The sequence below is a fragment of the Theropithecus gelada genome, chromosome 1 (assembly GCF_003255815.1).
Source record: "Theropithecus gelada isolate Dixy chromosome 1, Tgel_1.0, whole genome shotgun sequence".
Lineage (NCBI taxonomy): Eukaryota > Metazoa > Chordata > Mammalia > Primates > Cercopithecidae > Theropithecus > Theropithecus gelada.
Genome location: NC_037668.1, coordinates 138,455,028 through 138,475,846, shown reverse-complemented (window position 1 = coordinate 138,475,846; position 20,819 = coordinate 138,455,028). Strand labels below are relative to the sequence as shown.

The following is a 20,819-nucleotide window of genomic DNA, read 5'->3' as shown; positions in this document are numbered from 1 at the left end:
CACGGTGAAACCCCGTCTCTACTAAAAATACAAAAACTTAGCCGGGCGTGGCGGCGGGCGCCTGTAGTCCCAGCTACTCGGGAGGCTGAGGCAGGAGAATGGCGTGAACCCGGGAGGCGGAGCTTGCAGTGAGCTGAGATCCGGCCACTGCACTCCAGCCTGGGTGACAGAGCGAGACTCCGTCTCAAAAAAAAAAAAAAAAAAAAAAAAAAAAAAAAAAAAAAAAGAAAGCTTCCTTCCATTACTAGAACCACTTCCTGTTCCAGCTCAAATCAGCATGCCTGACACTTGAAAAAATCAGAAGTCTAGGAACACAGGTTTTGACTCTGCCTTCTGAAAAGTCATTTTCAGCTCCACCTTAAATATATATTTGATAACATAAAAATGGAATTACAAATGGCAAGTCATAATTTTTGATATTATAAACTTGGTTAAAGATTAAAGTGGATTTTGCTTCAGAAATGCAGACCTGATGATATAGATGTAAATTAATGAACCAATAACTATACTGTCTGGAACCCAAATAAATTTCCACAATCTGCATATTCCCTTTATATGCACTGAATAGAAACATTATAAGCATAAGAGCTCTTAATGGAAAAGCATTTGAACCAAAATATGCGTATAGGAAATAAAATTCCCTACAAATGACTAATCTATAAATAAATGATGAAACTACAGGTTGGATATCCTTTATGTGAAATGCTTGAGACCAAAAGTATTTTGGATTTCAGGATTTTTTATGTTTTGGAGTTTGGAATACCTGAATATACATAATGAGGTTACCTTGGCAATGGGACCCAAGACAAAACACAAAATTTGTGTATGTTTTATATACACCTTATAAATATAGCCTGAAGGTAATTTTTTACAATGTTTTAGAATAATTTCTTGTGTATGAAACCAAGTTTTGACTGTGACCCATCACAAAGTCAGGTCTAAAATTTTCTACTTGTGGTGTCATGTCAGCACTCAAAAAGTTTCACATTTTGAAATATTTCAATTTCAGATTTTCAGATTAGGAACGCTCAACCTGTATTTGTTTTGATATAAATTAAACACCTACCATTTGCCAAAAAGGATTTAAAAAGTTATATAAATATAAAAAGTTAAGTTACCTATTTTTACTTGGAAATACAGTCTTCATTAGATTCTGCTTTCTCCATGTATTATTAAAATATGAAATTTTTTACACGCACCAGAATAATGGTTTAATAAATGAATATGAAGGTTACTAACATGTATATTCCAAACGAAATCCCAAGAGCTTGAGAAAGAGCTGATAAAACTAAAATGTAACCATTTAAGGTTTTAAAAATGTCATGTGTGAATTAATCTGGTATAATCATGATAGAAGGTAACAGTACAGTATCTTTAGCTTCTAAGTTTTTTGCAGGCCTTCCATTTCTTAAAATACTCACAAATACAGGAGTTTTGGTCTTAGAAAGAAACATCCATAGGTAGCAGATGAATTCCAACTTTGACTCTGGAGGTGGTAACATTTTCTTAGAAAGTAATAATCAATAATCAGATTACAATGAAGCTGTGTTAAATGCTGGTATGGGACATTTGTTAGAGTTAGGGAACAGAGGAACATAACAGAAAACACATTAGAACACAAATAACAGGTCAGTAATAAAATTGTGCTTTTCGAGTAACTTATTTATCATAGCTGACAAATGAGATAAAAACCATTATTAGTAGCCACCTGGAATTCACACCAACTTGGCCACATACTCACAATCATCCACAAAAGAACGTTTAAAAGAGCACTCACCACTGAATTATTTCTGTGATTTGGGCTTCCCAATGTGCAACTGATTCTTTCTTGTCTGCTAGATCTTTAACCTCTTCTTCTAACTGCTGGTTGTGTATACTTAAGTTCTCATACAAAGTAGTAAGCTGAAAGGTAGTTTTAAGACATGCATGACTTTCAGGACCAAGAGTCCGAGATGTTCAGACAGGTATTGTCAAATTTGATTACTCAACATCATCTACCCAATAATGCTTGTCTTATTATAATAATCCCTTTTGCTCACTGAATTTGGATATCAAGTACTCTGAATTCTCCTGCTATCTTTGCTTTTTTCCTTACATCCTACAGTGACTTGATTCTGTGAACATTCTCTACTTGGCTTAAGAATTGCCTATTTCTGTTTGAAAGAACTTTTTTTTTTTGGTCCAAAAAATGTCTTTATGTCATCTTTTCTTCTTTAAAGAAGCTTATAATTTCAAGCATATACAAAAATGGAAAATATAAATGAATTCCCATGAGCCCCACTACCTAATTTCAACAATGATTACTTCAACATCAATCTTGTTTCACTTGCATGCCTGTTCTTTTTTTTTTTTTTTGAGACAGAGTTTTGTTCCTGTTGCCTAGGCTGGAGTACAATGGCGTGTTCTCGGCTCACTGCAACTTTTGCCTCCCGGGTTCAAGTGATTCTCCTGTCTCAGTCTCCCCAGTAGCTGGGATTACAGACATGCGCCATCACGCCTGGCTAATTTTTTGTCTTTTTAGTAGAGATGGGGTTCCACCATGTTGGTCCGGCTGGTCTCAAACTCCTGACCTCAGAAGATTCGCCCACCTCAGCCTCCCAAAGTGCTGGGATTACAGGTGTGAGCCACCACACCTGGCCTATACGCCTGTTCTCTTATCCCCTCTTCCTGTATTATTCGGAAACAAATACTAGACATCATACAATGTTATCCATGCATATTGCTGTATGTATCTCTAAAAAATAAGGATCTCTCTTTTAAAATATAACCACCATAGCATCATACTACAAATTTCAGGAATTTCCTAACAGCACATAGGTAGTAATAGTTCAAGTTTCCACTTACTTCAACATATCGCAAAACTTAAGTTTGTTAAATTCAATCATGATACCAATAAGAAAACACAGCTGAATGGTTAATGGTTGGAGATATACACACACACACACACACACACATATATATATATATATATATTTTTTTTTTTTTTTTTTGAGCAGGGTTTCACTCTGTCACCCAGGCTGGAGTGCAGTGGTGTGATCTCAGCTTATTACAACCTCCACCTCCTGGACTCAAGCAATCCTCCCACTTCAGCCTCCCAAGTAGCTGGGATTACAGCTAAAAAAAATTAGTACCTGGCTAATTTTTTATTTTTTAAATTTTTTTGTAGAGATGGGGTCTCGGCATGTTGCCCAAGCTGGTCTCAAACTTCTGGGCTCAAGCCATCCGCCTGCTATGGTCTCCCAAACTACTGGGATTGCAGGCATGAACCAGCACGCTTGGCCCAATATGTCTTTTAAGTCTATTTTATTTACAGGTTTCCCTGCAACACCTTTATTTTTCTTTTGACATGAAGAATGTAGGTTGTCATGGCCAGGCGCGGTGGCTCACATCTGTAATCCCAGCACTTTGGGAGGCCGAGGCAGGTGGATCATGAGGTCAGGAGATCGAGACTATCTTAGGCAACACGGTGAAACCCTGTCTCTACTAAAAATACAAAAAATTAGCCGGACGTGGTGGCATGCGCCTATGTAGTCCCAGCTACTCGGGAGGCTGAGGCAGGAGAATTGCTTGAACCCAGGAGGCGGAGGTTACAGTGAGCAGAGATCATGTCATTGCACCCCAGCCTGGGTGACAGAGCAAGACTCCGTCTCAAAAAAAAAAAAAAAGGAATGTAGGTTGTCCTGCAGTTTTCTACATTCTGAATTTTTGCCTTCATTTCCGGAAGGCATTTTTTGCTGTAAATAACATTGTAACTTGGCAGTTATTTTACTATAGCATTTTTAGGACATTCTTTTTCTTCTGAATTCCATTTTTAATTTTTTCTGTTGGGAAGTCAGTTTTCAGTTGAAGTTTCACGCCTTTGAACATAAATGTGTCTTTCTTCTCTGGTTGCTTTTAGAATTTTATGTTGGTTGGTTTCTGGCAGCTTTTCTAGGATTTGTCTAACTGGGGTCTGATTTCTATTAATTCTTTCACTTTTAGGGTTTGTGGTATTTCTTGAATTTGTGGCTAAATGTTTCTCACAGGTTTGGAAAAATTCTGGGCCATAAACACTCTTAGAATATCGCACTGCCACCATCTCTCTCTTCTCACCTTTTGCGAAACCAATTATTTGTATGTTACAGCTTTTCATCACATCCTCTATGTCTTATATCCTCCTTTATATATTTTTTATTCTTTTGAATCCCTGAGTACACTTTAGTCTAAATTTTTTTTTAAACATATGTAGTCCTTTTCTTTGTTTCTCTCCAATATGTTAAAACGTTCATTGAGTCTTTTGGTTATTTTATTTTTTGCTCCTGGAAATTCTATTTGACAGTTTTGTAAAGATTCTAATTGTTTGCTGAAATTCTTCATATGTCTACTTTCTTAAACAAATTACACAATTATCTTAAAATCCTTTCATAAAAATTTCATACTGGGAACTCCTGCGGGTCTGTTTCTACTGACTGCCTGGTTTTCATTTTCCCTTTTCTGATTTTGTTTTTGCTGTTGAATTTTTCTCTTGGTTTTCAATGATTTGGTTGTGTTTGCTGATATGCTTGGTAATTTTTTTCCTGCATGCCACATATCATGTATAAAAATTTTAGATAATTTTAAGACTCTAGATAATATCTTCCTCCAGAGGTTATTTACTTTTACTTTTGGTAGGCAATCAGAGTAAAGATAGATCTTGGAGGCTGGGTTTCAGTCACTGAGGACTTATCTTTCTCACTCACCCTTACTCCTAAAATGTAGGCTTTCAGTGGGTTGAACTGAAAGTCTGAATTATTTACTAAGGATCCTGCAACTTGATAGGCAATGCACTTCCATTTTTCTCTCTCCAGCCTTGTAAAACTGTGGAATACCATGTTCAACTTCCTAGATTCTGAGATTTTTCTGCTTTCATATCTGCAAATGCCTAAAGAGGAAAAGTGGCACTAAATGTTGGGCTCACTGCTCTGTACTATTATTTCCTTTAGGATCTTGGTCAGTAAAGTCCTGGTTTCCTTGTTGTCACTCCAATGACTTCTTACAGATGAATCCTATAAGTGGTATTCATATAGTATTATTTTTAAAATTAAGCTTTATAGCTCTTCTTGGTGAGGTGGTAGGATGTAAGCTATTCTGTCACAGAAGCAAAAAGTTCTTGCTTTAAGTTTTTAGAAAATTCATGAAAAAGGTTGGGTGTGGTGGCTCACGTCTGTAATCGCAACACTTTGGGAGGCCGAGGTGGGTGGATGACCTGAGGTCAGGAGTTTGAGACCAGCCTGGCCAACATGGCAAAACCCCATCTCTACTAAAAATAAAAATATTAGATGGGTGTGGTGGCACATGCCTGTAATCCCAGCTACTTGGGAGGCTGAGGCAGGAGAATCGCTTGAACTCGGGAGGCGGAGGTTGCAATGAGCAGAGATCACACCACTGCACTCCAGTCTGGGTGGCAAAGTGAGACTTCATCTCAAAAACAAACAAACAAACAAACAAACAAACAAAAAAACCACATGAAAAAATATTTGCTTACTATTTTATTTCATAGCTACATTTTTTTTTCTGATAAATGGTCTCATCTGCTATTTAATACTACTCCTTTCTTCCTTTTTTGTATGTTTGTAGAGATACTGTGCTAGTTTCTTCTTGATGACTCAACTTTGATGAAGGTGAGTTGCTCCTAGAGGATCTATTCACAGGTTTTTAGGGATAAAAGGGCCATGTGATTGTCAACTTGACTGGGCCACAAGGTGCCTAGACATTGGGTCAAACATTATTCTGGGTAGGTCTGTGAGGGTGCTTCTTAATAAGATAACATTTGAATTGGCATACTGAGAAGACCCCCCTCCCTAATGTATGTGAGTCCCATGTGATCAACCTGAACAGAACAAAAAGGCTGACTGCACCAATAGTAGTGGGGAACATCAGCTGTGACATCAGCTTCTCCTGCCTTCAGACCTGAAATGAGACAGAAGCTTTTCCTGAATGTTAAGCTTGCCAAGCTTTGGGACTGGAACTACAAAATATACTCTCCTGGGTCTCCAGCTTGCCCAATGCAGATCTCGGGACTTGTCAGGCTACATAATCACTTGAGCCAATTCCTTATAATCTCCCCTGCTCCCAACACACATACACACACCCCCCCACCCCCCACATATACTCACTGTATTGGTTCTGTTTCTCTGTGGAACCCTACCTAATACAGGCCACAACCATGTTCTAAGTCAAAGGTCTGCAAACTTTTTCAGTAAAGAACCAGACAACAAGTATTTTCACCTCTGTGGGCCACATAAAATCTCACATTATCATCATCTTCTTTTTAAAAATAGCCATTTTAAAATATAAAGATTATTTTTATCATGTGGGGCAGACAAAAACAATCTGGGAGCTAGATTTGGCCAGAGGCCATAGTTTGCCAACTCTCAATTCTAAGTTATTAGGAATTCTATTAATGACACAGGATTTTATTGGTGTTTATTTTTAACCTGTATTTCTGTGCAGAGATAGGCAATTTTGGCACAAATCACAAAGCAAAGTTTCATTTCTTCCCCTCTGGCAAAACAACAGCAATAAATTGTTTTACGCATATAGAGTTTGTCTGTAATTCCCCCATTTAATCCTACCTCCAACCTCCTTGTCTTCCCAAAAGGAAATGAGATCCAGGGAACCTATCAGTCACTGCTGGCACACACTGATTTGCCTATCGCAAACAAGAGATTTAAGTTTTGTACCTCAGGGTGTGCCATTCACCTCTGAAGATACAGTTTACCAGTTTTTTTTTTTTTTTTTTTACACTTTTACTGAGGTATACTTTATATAACATAAAATTCACCCATTATAAGTATATAGTTGAATGATTTTTAGCAAACTTAAACAGTTGTACAGTGATTGCTACAATCCAGTTTTGGAACACTTCTAATACTCAAGAAATATCCCCATGCCTATTTGCAATTGATCTTGGTCCCCACCCTAATTTCTCTACCTATCACTGATCTGCTTTCTATTTCTGTAGTTCTGCATTTTCTGAAATCTTCTATCAATGAAACAACAGAATATGTAGTCTTTTGTATTGGACTTATTTCACTTAGATTATTGAAGTTGAACCTCAATACTGTTGCATGTATCCGAAGTTCACTCCTTTTTACTGCTGAGTGGTATTCTAGTATATGGGTATGGTATGCTTTGTTTATCCATGCACCATTGATAAACATTTGTACTGTTTCCAGTTGTTTACTATTATGAGAATATAATGCTATGAAAATTCATATGTAAGTCTTAGGGGGACTAGGCTTTCAATTCTTTTCAGTAAATAGGAGAACTGCCAGGTTGTATGTTAAGTATATGTTTAACTTTTTGAGAATTTTTGGAACTATTTTCTACAAGGGCTATGCCATTTTATACTCCTATGAGCAGTGTATAAGTTCTAGTTCCTCCATATCATTGCCAATAGTTGATATGGTCACTCCAATTGAGTATAGACATTCTCGAGGGTATACAGCAGTATCTTGTTGTGTTTTTAAGTGGCATTCTCCTATTGACAAACATCTTTTCATGTGCTTATTTGTTATTCATGTATCATCTTTCATGAAATGTCTATTCATCTTTGTTACCCATTAAAAAACTGAGTTGTTTATATTCTCTATTGTTGAGTTTTAAGAGGGTTTTTTCCTTTTTTTTTTTTTTGGAGATAGGGTCAAACTCTGGGCAGTGGCATCATCTCCACTCACTGCAGCCTTGACTGCCTGGGCTCACATAAATCCTCCTGTTTCAGCCTTCCAGGTAGCTGGGACTACAGGCATGTACCACCACACCCAGCTAATATTTTTTAAAAAACTTTTGTAAAGATAAGGTCTTATATATTTCCCAGATTGGTCTTGAACTCCCGGGCTCAAGTGATTCTCATGCCTTAGACTCCTAAAGTGCTGGGATTATAGGTGTGAACCACCACGTGTAAAGAGTTCTTTACATATTATGAATACATGTCTTTTTTCAGATAAATGATTTGGAAATATTTCCTCCCCATCTACGCATGTCTTTTCATTTTCTTAATGTTCTTTTAAAATTTTGATGTTCAATTTATCATTACTTTTCTCTCATTCACTGTGCTTTTAATGTCATTATCTTGACATTTTTAAATCACAAAGATTTTCTCCTATGCTTACGTTTTATATTTCAGATTGTGATCCACTTTGAGTTAATTTTTGTATAAGGTATGAAGTAAGGATCCAAGTTCATTTTTTCTCACATATGGATATCCAATTGTTCCAGTACTATATGACAAGATTATCCTTTTTCCATTGAATTGCCTTGGCACTTTTGCAGAGAATCAACTGACCATAAATGTAAGAGCTTATTTTTGGACTCTTCATTCTGTTTCGTTATGCCAGTACTACATCTTTTTGATTATTGCATATTTACAGCAAGTATTAAAATTACATAGTGTTAATCCTCCAACTTCTAACTTTACTCAAAATATCTGAACTATTCTTGGTCTTTTCTATTCCTCTATAACTTTAAGGGTAAGCTTGTGAATTCCAGCAAAAAGCCTACCAGAATTTTGATATGGATGTCCCAGAACTTATAGCTCAATTTGGGAAGAATTGCTATCCCAACAATATTGAGTCTTCCAATCCATTAACATAGTTATCTCTCAATTTGTTCAGATATTCCTTAATACATCTTAGCAGTGTTTTGTAGCTGTCATCTTCCTTTGGTTAACTCCAAGACTTCGAAATGGTTGTTTTTGACAATTGCATTTGCTTTTTAGCATTTTTTTAGAAGATCAATCAATCTCTTCATATTAGCATAGCCAGAAGTCCACCAGCTGTTTTTGAGGGTGGTATACACAGCATCTTCTCTTCATTAATTCCTGCACTAATATCCATTTTGGATTACCATTATTTCTGATAGCCCTTCCACATTTGTGGTTGGGGTTTCAATTGGGTATTTGCAAGAGGAGCAAAATGCAAACTCTGCACTGTCATATTGCAACAGTGATAAGTAGTTTTCAACAGATTGCTTAATTTATGTGCAATTGGTCAGAAAAAAGTTAATCTCTGCATAATTACCAAATAAAAGCATGGACTCTGGAGCCCGACTACCTGTACTCAAATCCTACCTCTTATTCTTGAGATTGGGAAAGTAGTTTAACCCTTCTTTGACTTAGTTTCTTGATCTATAAAATGGCAAGAACAAAAGGGTACACCGTAGAGAGTTATTGTGAAAATTAAATGAGTTATATGAAGTAATTCAGAAGATGACCTGCACATAGTAAATTTTAAGTATTAGTTCATTTTTCATGTTTGAAAATGAGGTTTTACTATTCGTACATTGACACATTTGAGTTATAAGAAGACTACATAGGAATATGAAAAAATGCTCTTAACATTTTAAGTGAAAAGGCAGATTAGTAAGTGGACTGTATACATGATTGCAATTATGTAATAATAAGGATATAGGCAAAACCTGGAAAGAAACATACAAAATTAAAATACCTATTTTGTCGTGATCACATTATAGGTAACTATCATGTTAAATATTTTCCACATTTTTTGAAAATATTTGAAAAACAAATTTTAAAAACAAATTATAACTTTTCTTACTGTAAACAATTTTACTCACTGGCATAAATTGTTAATTTTTAAAAATTTGTTATGAGATTGAAGGAAACCAGATGGCTAATTATATTTGCAATGCTATATATATATATACATTTTTTGAGACAGACTGCCGCTCAGTCTGGAGTGCAGTGGTGTGATCTCGGCTCACTGCTACCTCCACCTCCTGGGTTCAAATGATTCTCCCTCTTCAGCCTCCTGAGTAGATGGGACAGGCACGTGTCATCACACCCGGTTAATTTTTGTATTTTTAGTAGAGATGGGGTTTCTTCATGTTGGCCAGGCTGGTCTCAAACTCCTGACTACAAGCGATCTGCCTGCCTCGGCCTCCCAAGGTGCTGGGATTACAGGCATGAGCCGCTGTGCCCAGCCTGCAATGAATTATCTTTTAATAAAAAGTGGGGCTTATAAGATTTACAAAAATGTCATCTAATTTTTAAAAATTTATTTAAATGTTTTTATTTTTGGAGTTTAAAAATGTGAAAATCTATAATATATACCTTTCAAAATTAACCTAATAATTGCTTTCTGACTTTTGTATCTGTAATTCTGTCAAGAAGAGATCTAGTTCTCTTCAAGCTGGTTCCCAATGGAATAGTTGGTGTAGCAATGGCAAATGCTTCTGTTGTCATCCTTGGGGAAAATACCCACTTCAAACCAAATTGGAAAATGAATAAATGGAAAGTGAAGATGTGAGGTGAAGTTCAGTTGATCATCACTGAGACAGACAGAATTAAAAAGGGAAAGGTAGACTGAGAATTAAGAAGAGAGAGATGCAAAAATTGAAAAAAAGTTTGAGAAACAGAGCAGAGGTTTTCAAATGGAAATAGAGATTCCAGATCTCCCCCATTTCTTCAGGAATAAATATTGTCCTGTAACCACTGGACATTAAATATTTACTTACCATATGAATTTGCTCTTAAAGTGCTACTCATATCCTACCTACCTTTCAATTTAGGAAGAATGGGTAATTTTTTTTTTTTTTTTTTTTTAAAAACAAACTATCCATCAGGCCTCATCAAGGAGGCTTCACTACATATACTAGGCCTAAGTATGTCCCTTTCTCATGGATGTATTAGACTGCAACACAATTTTAATCAAATAAGAAGTTTTGAAAAATTCTCTCTAAATATATATTTCAGAGAAACTCAGCAGAAATGTATGGCTAGCAATGAAATTAAACCAATAATTGAATGTAAAAATTTGATCTACATTCAACTTATTTTCCAATATAATTTTTCTTAAAATGTAACATCTTTTAGTAGTTAACTCAACAGAATCTTAAAATTCTGTCTTATAGGACAAAATGACATTAAATTTTGTAATCAAATTAGGCAACACATGAAGTAACAATTATGTAACCTGTCTGGATAAAGTTCAAATATTGTTACTCTTATTTCAATGGAAATAACTGTTATACAATAAAGTTCATGCACTGTTCATGGCTTAAAAAATCAATTTATATTACTTACTGTTCAGCCACTTTCTACAATGTTTGTATATGTTAGCTTTATAAGACTTTACAATATGAACAGTATTCTTTCTCAAGTAGTTTTCAACTAGTCATTTTTTAAAGGCTTAGAAAACAAGCATTCATTTTTTAAATGTTTTAAATACTTATTTAGCATTTTAAATGCTAAATAATCATGGGGAAAATAGTGAAAATACAGAGCTATGTATAAAACAAAAAGAAAGAAGAGTCTCTATTTTACAAGTAATGGTCTTTCAGTTTGTTATTGGAATAAATAATTGAACATAATATTTTTATACGAAGAAAATACTAGATATCATTATAAAATGCAATTATCCAGCCCTTCTTATGTAAATGTAAGTAGAATTATTAAAACTTCTGGGCTGGGCGCAGTGGCTCATGCAACCAGGCATGGTGGCTCACGCCTATAATTCCAGCACTTTGGGAGGCCGAGGTAGGCGGATTGCCTGAGGTCAGGAGTTCAAGACCAGCCTGGCCAACACAGCGAAATTCCATCTCTACTAAAAATACAAACATTAGCTGGGTGTGGTGGTGTGCGCCTGTAGTCCCAGCTACTCAGAAGGCTGAGGCAGGAGAATTGTTTGAACCCAGGAGGCGGAGGTTGCAGTGAGCTATTACGCCACTGCACTCCAGCCTGGGCGACCGAGTGAGACTGTATCAAAACAAACAAACAAACAATAAACTTCTAGTTAATATTAGTATTTTTACAACTGCTTGTTAGGAATTAGCACAAGAAATGCAGAATGGTGGGAAGTTGAGAAATTTGAGATGCTAAGTGGAAAAAAATTCCTTTAAGTATTTGAAATTTTGTTCATGAATATGGCTACTTCTCAGTTCAATACATGATTCTGTATTCAAGCTAGAAATTAGGTTGAGATGGTTTCCTTAGATTATCACCTACTCCGGTATCATTTCTAGCTTTACCAGTTCTCCTCTGTGAATATGAATCAGCTGTTACAATTTCTCCAGGTTTGGCCTAATTGTCCCTGTTCTTGCCAAGGGCCAGACTTAACTTGGCCTGAACTTAGCCCTCCATGACAGGGCAAATGATGAATATATGAAAGAAAAGAGTAAGAAAGAGAACAGATGGTGATATGACTTCAATGTTTGTCTCCTCCAAATCTCAGGCTGAAATGTGATTCCCAGTGTTGTAGGTGGGGCCTGGTGGGAGGTGACTGGATCATGGGGGCAGGCCCCTCATGAATGGTTTAGCACCATCCCCTTGGTGATAAGTGAGTTCTCACTCAGTGAGATCCAGTTGTTCAAAGGTGTGTGCACCTCCCCAGTCTCTCTCTTGCTCCCTCCCTCGCCCTTGCACCTTCTGTGATTGAAAGCTTCCTGAGACTCTCACCAGAAGCAGATGCTGGCACCACACTTCCTGTACAGCCTGCAGAACCATAAGCCAAAATAAACCTATTTTCTTTGTAAATTACCCAGTCTCAGGTATTCCTTTATAGTAACCCCAAAATGGACTAATACGGATGGAAAGTGAAATAAATAAGAAGCTCAAAAAAAAAACAAAAATGGGACAAAGAATAAAAGGAGATAAGCAAAACTGTCTCTTTAGAATACGACAAAGAATTGTATATATCATAGAAGCAATATAACTCAGGAGAAAGACTATTAAACAAAAATGTATGCCAAATACACAGTTATATCCACAATTCCTATCAGTGTTGAACATCTAGCATGTACTACTCAATTAATATGAGACTAAATCACTCACCTTATCAAGTTCACTTGTCAGCTTTTTATTTTCTTCAGTTAACAACACTTTTTCTCGTTCATACTGTTGTTTGAACTCACTTTCAAATTCTTCCCTTTCACTTTGACTAACACAATTCAAAACACAAAAGGAAAAAAGGGAATTAAAGGTCAACTGAAAACTTGAAATTATTTTTCCAATAGTTACATAAAACATAAAATATCAGATTGAACTGCAGAAATATTGTCCCCAGGGAACACAGCTTGTTTATAAGTAGTGACAGGCCTGGTGAAAGCATGTTCCAGGAATTTATATTACAATAATACTGATTTGTTCATTCATTTACCAAATATTTATGGAGCACTTACTAGGTGCCAAGAAATTGTTGTAGGTCTTCACAGCTACTGCTGTCACGGAGCTTATATTCTGCTAGAGGCGGATTGCCAGTGAAAAGTGAGTAAAATGAACTAATTTCAGATAGTAAGTTCTAAATTATATATATATATATACAGCAATAAATAGTATTTGGGAGAGGGTGGCCACTTTATATAGTCAGAGAAGGTCTCATCAAGGTTGATAATGGACCAAAATGAAAATAATAGTTGCCATCTGCTTCACATTCATTATGTTCTATCCAAAGGCAAATTAGTTTGAGATCCAATATTCTTACAAAATACAAAGTTGCTGGGCCCTTATTTAATATTAGGCCAGAGTCACTTCCTAGTGTTATCAATTTGATTAACGATAGTATTCCAAACATTTTGTTCATAATTAGAATTTATATGAGTTCAGAAATTTTAAAAAATTTACTGTGAAATACTTTCAGTTTTATAGAAAAGTTAAATAGTACAAAGAATTGCTGTATCGTCTTAACCCAGATTCCCCAATTGTTAATATTTTAGTGTATTTTCTCCATTACTTTCATTAGTGTTCTTCAGAACCACTGAGAGGCAGCTAGCTGCAGATATTATGCCTTATTACCCCTAAACACTCCAGTGTGTCTCTCTCAAAGTCAAGGACACTCTGCCATAATCATGAAGCAATCTTCTCAATTTAAAAAATCAACATTACTAGAACACTTACCATTTGAATTCACAGACCCAATTCATGTTATCCCAACAATGTCTCCTTTTCTTATCAAGGCCAGGACCCAACTGAGAAATATGTGTTGCATTTAGTAGTCATATCTCTTCAATCTCCCTTGGTCTAGAACAGTTCCTCAGTCTTCCCTATCACTCACAACAGTTTTATAATGTACAGGTCTCTAACTGAGTACAGTGACACTCATCCTGGGGTCATCTGATATTTATGACTAGTCCCAAAGAATTCATTTTTGGCTGGAATACCACAAGGACGATGTCTCTCAGTGCATCCCATCAGAAGGTGCAAAATGTTGATCTGCACAACGCTGACCAAACCTCTTAGGCTAAGGGTGTGGATTCAGAATGAGTGGAGTTCCCAAGACATGAGATGTGAGAAAGAAAATAAATTTTTTACGAGAAATGTGAGCCCCTTTAAATTAGCACGGCCAGAGAGGCACTGAAATGTGACTGCAGTGACATCTCATTCTCCCAGTTCAGCTAAGTAATCTACCGGCTATGTGGACTCCAGACTGAGTGTCACCAATAGCTATAAATTAACCCAACAATGCCATATTCTGGACACCATTACTCACACCCTATATAGGTCAACAATATACATCCAATCATTAATCAATGTTATTTCTGCAAACCAATGAGAATTCCTGACAAAAGACTTTTGTATGTTCCCTCTCCTGATTTGTCTTTCTTTAAAAACCTGAGCCTCTTTTTTGTTCTCTGGAGCACTTCTCTGTGTTTCCTGGGCTGCAGTCCTCAACCTTGGCCCAAATAAACTCTATATTAATTTTGCCTCAGTTTCTGTCTTTTGGACAACATTTTGGAACCTTTGGGCAGCAAAAGACAGTGCTGAGAACTCTGAACCCTCATATCCCTTCAAACCTCTGCAGGTAGAAGCAATCTCATCGCTTTCCCCACAGCAGCTATAACCTGAGGCAACCAGCCTGTTTTTGCATAAAGCATTTATTAACTTCACCTGAAATAGTTACCCCGAAAGGGGAGGCCAAGTATCTTTAACACCTACCCAATCACTTGTCATTGTCTTCAGGCCTATGATGACAGTTAAGATCACAGCAGAGACTAGATATAAAAGCAATGAAGGTGTTAAAGGATTTTGCCAATTTATATTGGAAGGAGTATGGGCAGCATATAGAAATGAATTCTAAGAGCTGAGAAAGAAAACTTTTTTTATCTGAGGAATGTGAGACCATTTAAACTATCAGGCCCAGAGAGGTATTTAAAATGTGAGAGCAGTCACATCTCACTCCCACCTTGAGCTCAATAATCACCTCTTGAGGCCACTTGCTATGTGGGCTCTAAACTGATACCAAGTAGCCATAAAATGCCACACACTGGACACCATGACTCACACACTATCAATGTTATTTTGTAAACCAATGAAAATCCCTGTCAAACAACTTTGTATCAGCCCAGCCCTGGTCTCCTTTTGCCTTTAAAAACCTACTTGTAACACAGATCTAATGGAGCACTCCTCAAGGTAACCTGGAAGTGTGTTCCTGGCAGCTGTCTTCACTTTGGTTCAAGCAAACTCTTTAAATATATCCTGTGCCTCAGCTTCTTCTTTCAGGTCAGAAGGGTGTTACCCCAAGGTGGGTAAATAAAAAATTAAATACAGCCAAATTTATCAAATGCACATACTCATCTAGGATTTGTGGTTTAATGTGTTGACTCAACATTCAGGTGTAGTTTTTCACTGCTAGGCTGAGTAATTGAAGCTTGGACTTCGGACCCAATAGTGGCCTACAGTCAATTAGCTGGAGCATTACTGGCTCAAGGAGATGAGAATGTCAGAGTGGACCTATTATGTGCAACCTGGTCAGCCACCCACGAAGAACCCACTTCAGAACACCTAGAAAGCAGTCCTTTCACCAAGGCATTAATAAATACACCAGTGAGAGGGCGCTAGCATCCTGGAGAAACACTATGGTAGGTGTCCCAGATGACAGTCTACAATGACAGTGGAAAATGCCAGAATGGAATTGCATTGCCTGATTTTATTAAAAATAACAGTATTCCAGATTGGCTATTGTACCACCTGCTTTATTATAGCCTGATGCTTCCAAATCCTCATCCTTTCCCTTAAAATTAAAAATCACACTCATTTACTTTTAATGAATTCAATGAACATATGCTTAATAACATCTATTTGTGTTTCATTTAGAAATCTGAGGAAAACGTCTGTGATTTGTAGACTTCCTATGCTCACCTTATTTGATTATGTATATACTAGAAAGTGTGGTGAAAGGAGAGGTTAGGGGAAAGAGGAGGATATATGAACCACAAAATGATTCCTTGTTCTCAACTCTAGATAGTATTAAAAGTTCAATTAAATTTCCAACAGTTCTATCAATACTTTCAGTCCTTCCTTCCTTCCTACATCTACATACATACACATTTATTATTATTTTAATATTACAAAGCTTATTTAAAATGATAGTTCTGTGGAGCATGATAACTTATTTACCCTTAGAAGCAAACACAGTTTTAATAAGACATAAAAAGTCTTCTAAGGAAAAAAGGGGAATAAACTTTTTTTTTTTTTTTTTTTTTTGAGACAAGAGTCTCACTCTGTAGTCCAGGCTGGAGTGCAGTGGCGTGATCTCAGCTCACTGCAACCTCCACCTCTCAGGTTCCAGCGATTCTCTAGCCTCAGCCTCCCGAGTAGCTGGGATTACAGGCACGTGCCACTGTGCCTGGCTGATTTTTGTATTTTTAGTAGAGATGGGGTTTTACGATATTGGCCAGGCTGGTCTCGAACTCCTGACCTCAGGTGATCCGCCTGCCTTGGCCTCCCAAAGTGCTGGGATTACAGGCGTGGGCCACTGTGCCCAGCAAGGAATAAGTTTTTTGAAGACTGTATTGTTATATGACAAACAGGCTTATATCTACAGCAATTTGATGGATGCTACAGGATGTTAGCAATGAATGAAATTCCATGTGGATCAGGCTGGGTAATTATATATGATTGCTTTCAGGTGAACAAAGAATATAAGAAATGGTTGATCTTAAAAGTGTAATCTTAAAAATCTCCTACATAACATTATTGAAGATAAATTATAATTTAAATGACAAATTCAAGGAAAATAAACTAACCTCCATCTCCAAGCAAATGTGTCACTTCACTATTATCTATAGACAGATGTTAAATTTAGTTATGTTTAGGAAGCTTCCCTAACACAGAAGCTCTTTTTCCTGTTTCCTGTTAGCATTAAACAAGCTTAAGTCTCTTCCATATTAAAAATAAACAAATTCTCCCCACAGCCTGTGTTACAATTCATTTCCCAAATCCTTGTCTTCCCACTCACTGGTAAGCATCCTGAAACAGTTTCTGTAACCACTTTTTCATGGTTTAGTTGCTCTCCACCACACCAAAATCTGGCTTCTGCCTCCACCATCTCAAGAAAACAGCTCTCTCAAAACTCAACACTGGCCTGACTGTGATTACATCCAACCTGCTGGCCACTTTTGACAGTGTTGTCCACTCTTGCCCTCTTGACATGCTGTCTGGCTTTGACTTCAGGGATCCCATGCTCTACTAGTTTTTAGTCTACATTCCTGGCTTCTTTTCGGCTGCCTTTGTGACTCTTCTACCCTTCCTGTAAATACCAATGCTCCTCAGCATTCTGTCTTAGGTGCTGTCTCTTCCTCTCTACACATGCTGCCTGAGGTATCTCATCAATGACACTAGTTGGTTTTATTTATGTATTCAGCTGATGATCTCTGAATCTACATTTGAAGCTTCTGTGGCCTTCAAACTGCTGACTTGACATCTCCACAAAGACATCTTCCAAGCACTGCAAGTTCAATATGCCCAACTCAACAAGAGAGCTCAACACAAATTCCCACCACCCCTATCTACATCAATATACTCTACTTTCTCTTCTGATAGGTAAAAAAAAACACAAAAAACAAAAAACAAAAACAGATTGAGTAAGGCCAATCCCTTCATTATGAACATCCTGAAGTACTCAAGTACTTTTCTCTAGTACTTTCCTCTTCTCCTCTCTCTTCCAATCATCTATGAGACAATTTCTATCAGATTACAATCATGCTGTTATTTCTTCCATCTTAAAAAGAAAACCACATACACAAAAACAAAGAGCAAAATATCTTCTCTGAGATAATTTCTCCTCTAGCTATTACCCGATTTCACTGCTTGTTTGTGTGATAACTCCAAGTAACAATAGTTTTACTGCTATGTTCTGTCTCCAAGTGCTCTCCTTCCAGTCTCTTTTAATCCTACTGTGGGGTCTTTGCCTCTGCTTTTCCACTAAAATTGTTCTTATCAAAGTCACCAATGACCTTCATATTGCTAAACTCAAATGCCATTATTTAGTCCTTATCTCACTTGATTCAGAACTCATTTTATTTGACATGCTGACAGACTTTATGTGCTTTCTTCACTTGGTTTCCGCTGTTACAGTAGGCAGTCACGCAGACATAAGCAGGACAGGAGGGACCCCCTGCCCCCACACCCCCAACCAGGAATGGCCACATCAGGTGATGGCCAGGTGATTGTTAAACTGTCTCTAAAATAATAATTGATCACACCTGGTGACAGGAAAAGACAGTCTCCCACTAGATAGAAACACCTGAAACGTGATCAGCAGCTTCCCAATAAGATTCAGGAGTTAGGCAAGTGGGCTAAAGCACATACACTAAGAGAAAAAATGGTGGAGTTTAAATGGTGGCATATGACCTTCTTCTAGGAGCACTAGACTGGCAAGGGAAGAATGCCTCAAGTGAGCACGTGTACAACTTCAGTAAACACACTGTGCATGCAGCCCCTCCCAAGTGCTGGCAGGTCACTGTGCATGCGGACAGCCCACCCCAAGGGAAGAATCAGAGAAGGGATGCAACTCCACAGAAGCATGCCAAGTCAAAGGTTAAACACCAAGTCAAAGGTGAAACCATGCACTTGAATCTCTCAAGTCACCCACTTGGCACAATTCCAAGTGTACTTTGCTTCCTTTTATTCCTGTTCTAAAGCTTTTTAACAAACTTTCACTCCTACTCTAAAACTTGCCTCGGTCTCTCCCTCTGTCTTATGCCCCTTGGTCTAATTCTTTATTCTGAGGAGGCAAGAACTGAGGTTGCTGCAAATGCATATGGATTTGCCGCTGCCAACATGAGGACACTAAATTTGCCTGTTATTCTCCTGTCATTCTCACTGCCCTTTCTCTATCCACTTTGCTGGTTCCTCCTCGTCTCTCAACTTCTAAAAATTGGAGTACCCCAAGGCTCAGTGCTAGGAAATTTTTTTCTATCTATACCCATTCACTAAGTGTTTTCATACGGTCTCAGAGCTTTAAATGCCATGGAAGTGATAATATTCTAAGGATTTTACCTCCCTCCCCCAAATCCAGGCTGGTCTATACATCAGCCTATTTGACATCTCCAACTGAATGTCTAATAAGCATCTCAACCGTAACTGCTTAAAATGAGCTCTTTCTGTTTATGAAAGAGTCTTGTTGGGGGAAAAATGTGCCCTTGATAATACTCCCAATCCCAAACTTGCCTCTCCTGTAGTCGTCCTTTCTAGTAATATATTCTTCCAACCACTTGGACCAAAAACCTTAGTATCATTCTTGAGTCTTCCTTTTTCTCCCTCATATCATATCTAGTCCACCAATACATTGCTATCTTTACCTTTAAAGATCATTAAAATTCAAACCCTTCTTATCCCTTTTGCCACTACCCTAGGCCAAAGCCACTGTCATCTGCTTGGATTACTTCAGTCGTCTTCTAAGTGGTCTCATTGCTTTTGCTCTTACCTAATTCAGACTACTCTTAACCTATTATTCAGAGTGATCCTGTTAAAACACAAATCAGTCGTCGCTTTTCTGCTCAGAATTCTACAATATAGTCATGTAATGCATAATGACATTTTGATCAACTATGGACTGCCATTAGTCCATAATGTATTAGTCCATAACTGTGTAAATTTTTCAACTTTATTATAATCTTATGGCAACACTATGTGGTGTTGAAAAATTCCTATTACTTAGTGATACTGTAACTGTCTTAAAGTACTAACGTAAAGCATTATTCACGTGTATGTGGTGATGTCGGTGTAAACAAACCTGCGTTGCTGGCAGTATAAAAGTATAGCACATACAATTATGTATAGTACATAATACGTAATAATAAATGACTATGTTACTGGTTTATATATTTACTATATTATACTTCTTATCATTAGAGTATACAGCTTCTACTTATTTTTTTTAAAGTTAACTGCAAAACAGCCTCAGGCAGGTCCTTCAGGAAGTATTCCCGAAGAAGGCATTGTTGTTATAGGAAATGACAATTCCATGTGTGTAACTGTCCCTGAAGACCTTGTAGTTGTGACTGACCCAGAGCAACTTCCAGTCCTGTAAGCTTCATTTATGGTAAGTGCCTTATATAGGTGTACCCTTTTTTTAAAAAAAATCTTATATATAATCACATCACAATACTTTTCCCAGAAAATATCCCTGGTGTTAAGCGATGCATGACTGTAATTCCCTGCAATAGTTTTACTCAGAATAAGAAACTATGCATCCACTAAACATGACTTTCAAGGCTTTACATGATGTGGCCCCTGTTGCCTCTCTCACTTGTCTCTACTATTCTTCTCCCTTTATTCTACTTGAGGCACACTGGCCTCCTCACTATTTTGTAAAAAAAACTTACTCTTCTCCATGTAGAATGCTCTTCTCATACATCTGTATAAATACCTTTTTTTAGTCTTTAACTGAGAAATCAATCACCTTCTCAGTATCGTTTTTCCTGGCCATCCTGTATTTATATAATTTAATCCTCCCCTGAATGCTTCATAGACCCTATTCCCTGTTAATTTTTTGTTCTTAGCATTTATCATTATCTGATATATTCTATGTTTTACTTATAGAAAGCTCTATGGGACAGGAATTTTT

General features: G+C 37.2%; 1 protein-coding gene across 5 annotated transcripts in view; it reads right to left on the bottom strand.

The window, feature by feature from the left end:
- CDC42BPA (CDC42 binding protein kinase alpha) overlaps window positions 1-20,819 on the bottom strand; it is a 332,255-nt gene that overhangs the window by 106,674 nt on the left and 204,762 nt on the right. For all 5 annotated transcript variants that reach the window (XM_025383741.1, XM_025383503.1, XM_025383585.1 and 2 more), the window contains 2 exons: window positions 12,806-12,911; window positions 1,778-1,902 (listed from right to left, as the gene is read on the bottom strand). In XM_025383741.1, the coding sequence (XP_025239526.1) occupies window positions 1,778-1,902; window positions 12,806-12,911 (231 nt within the window). The remainder of the gene's footprint in view (window positions 1-1,777; window positions 1,903-12,805; window positions 12,912-20,819) is intronic.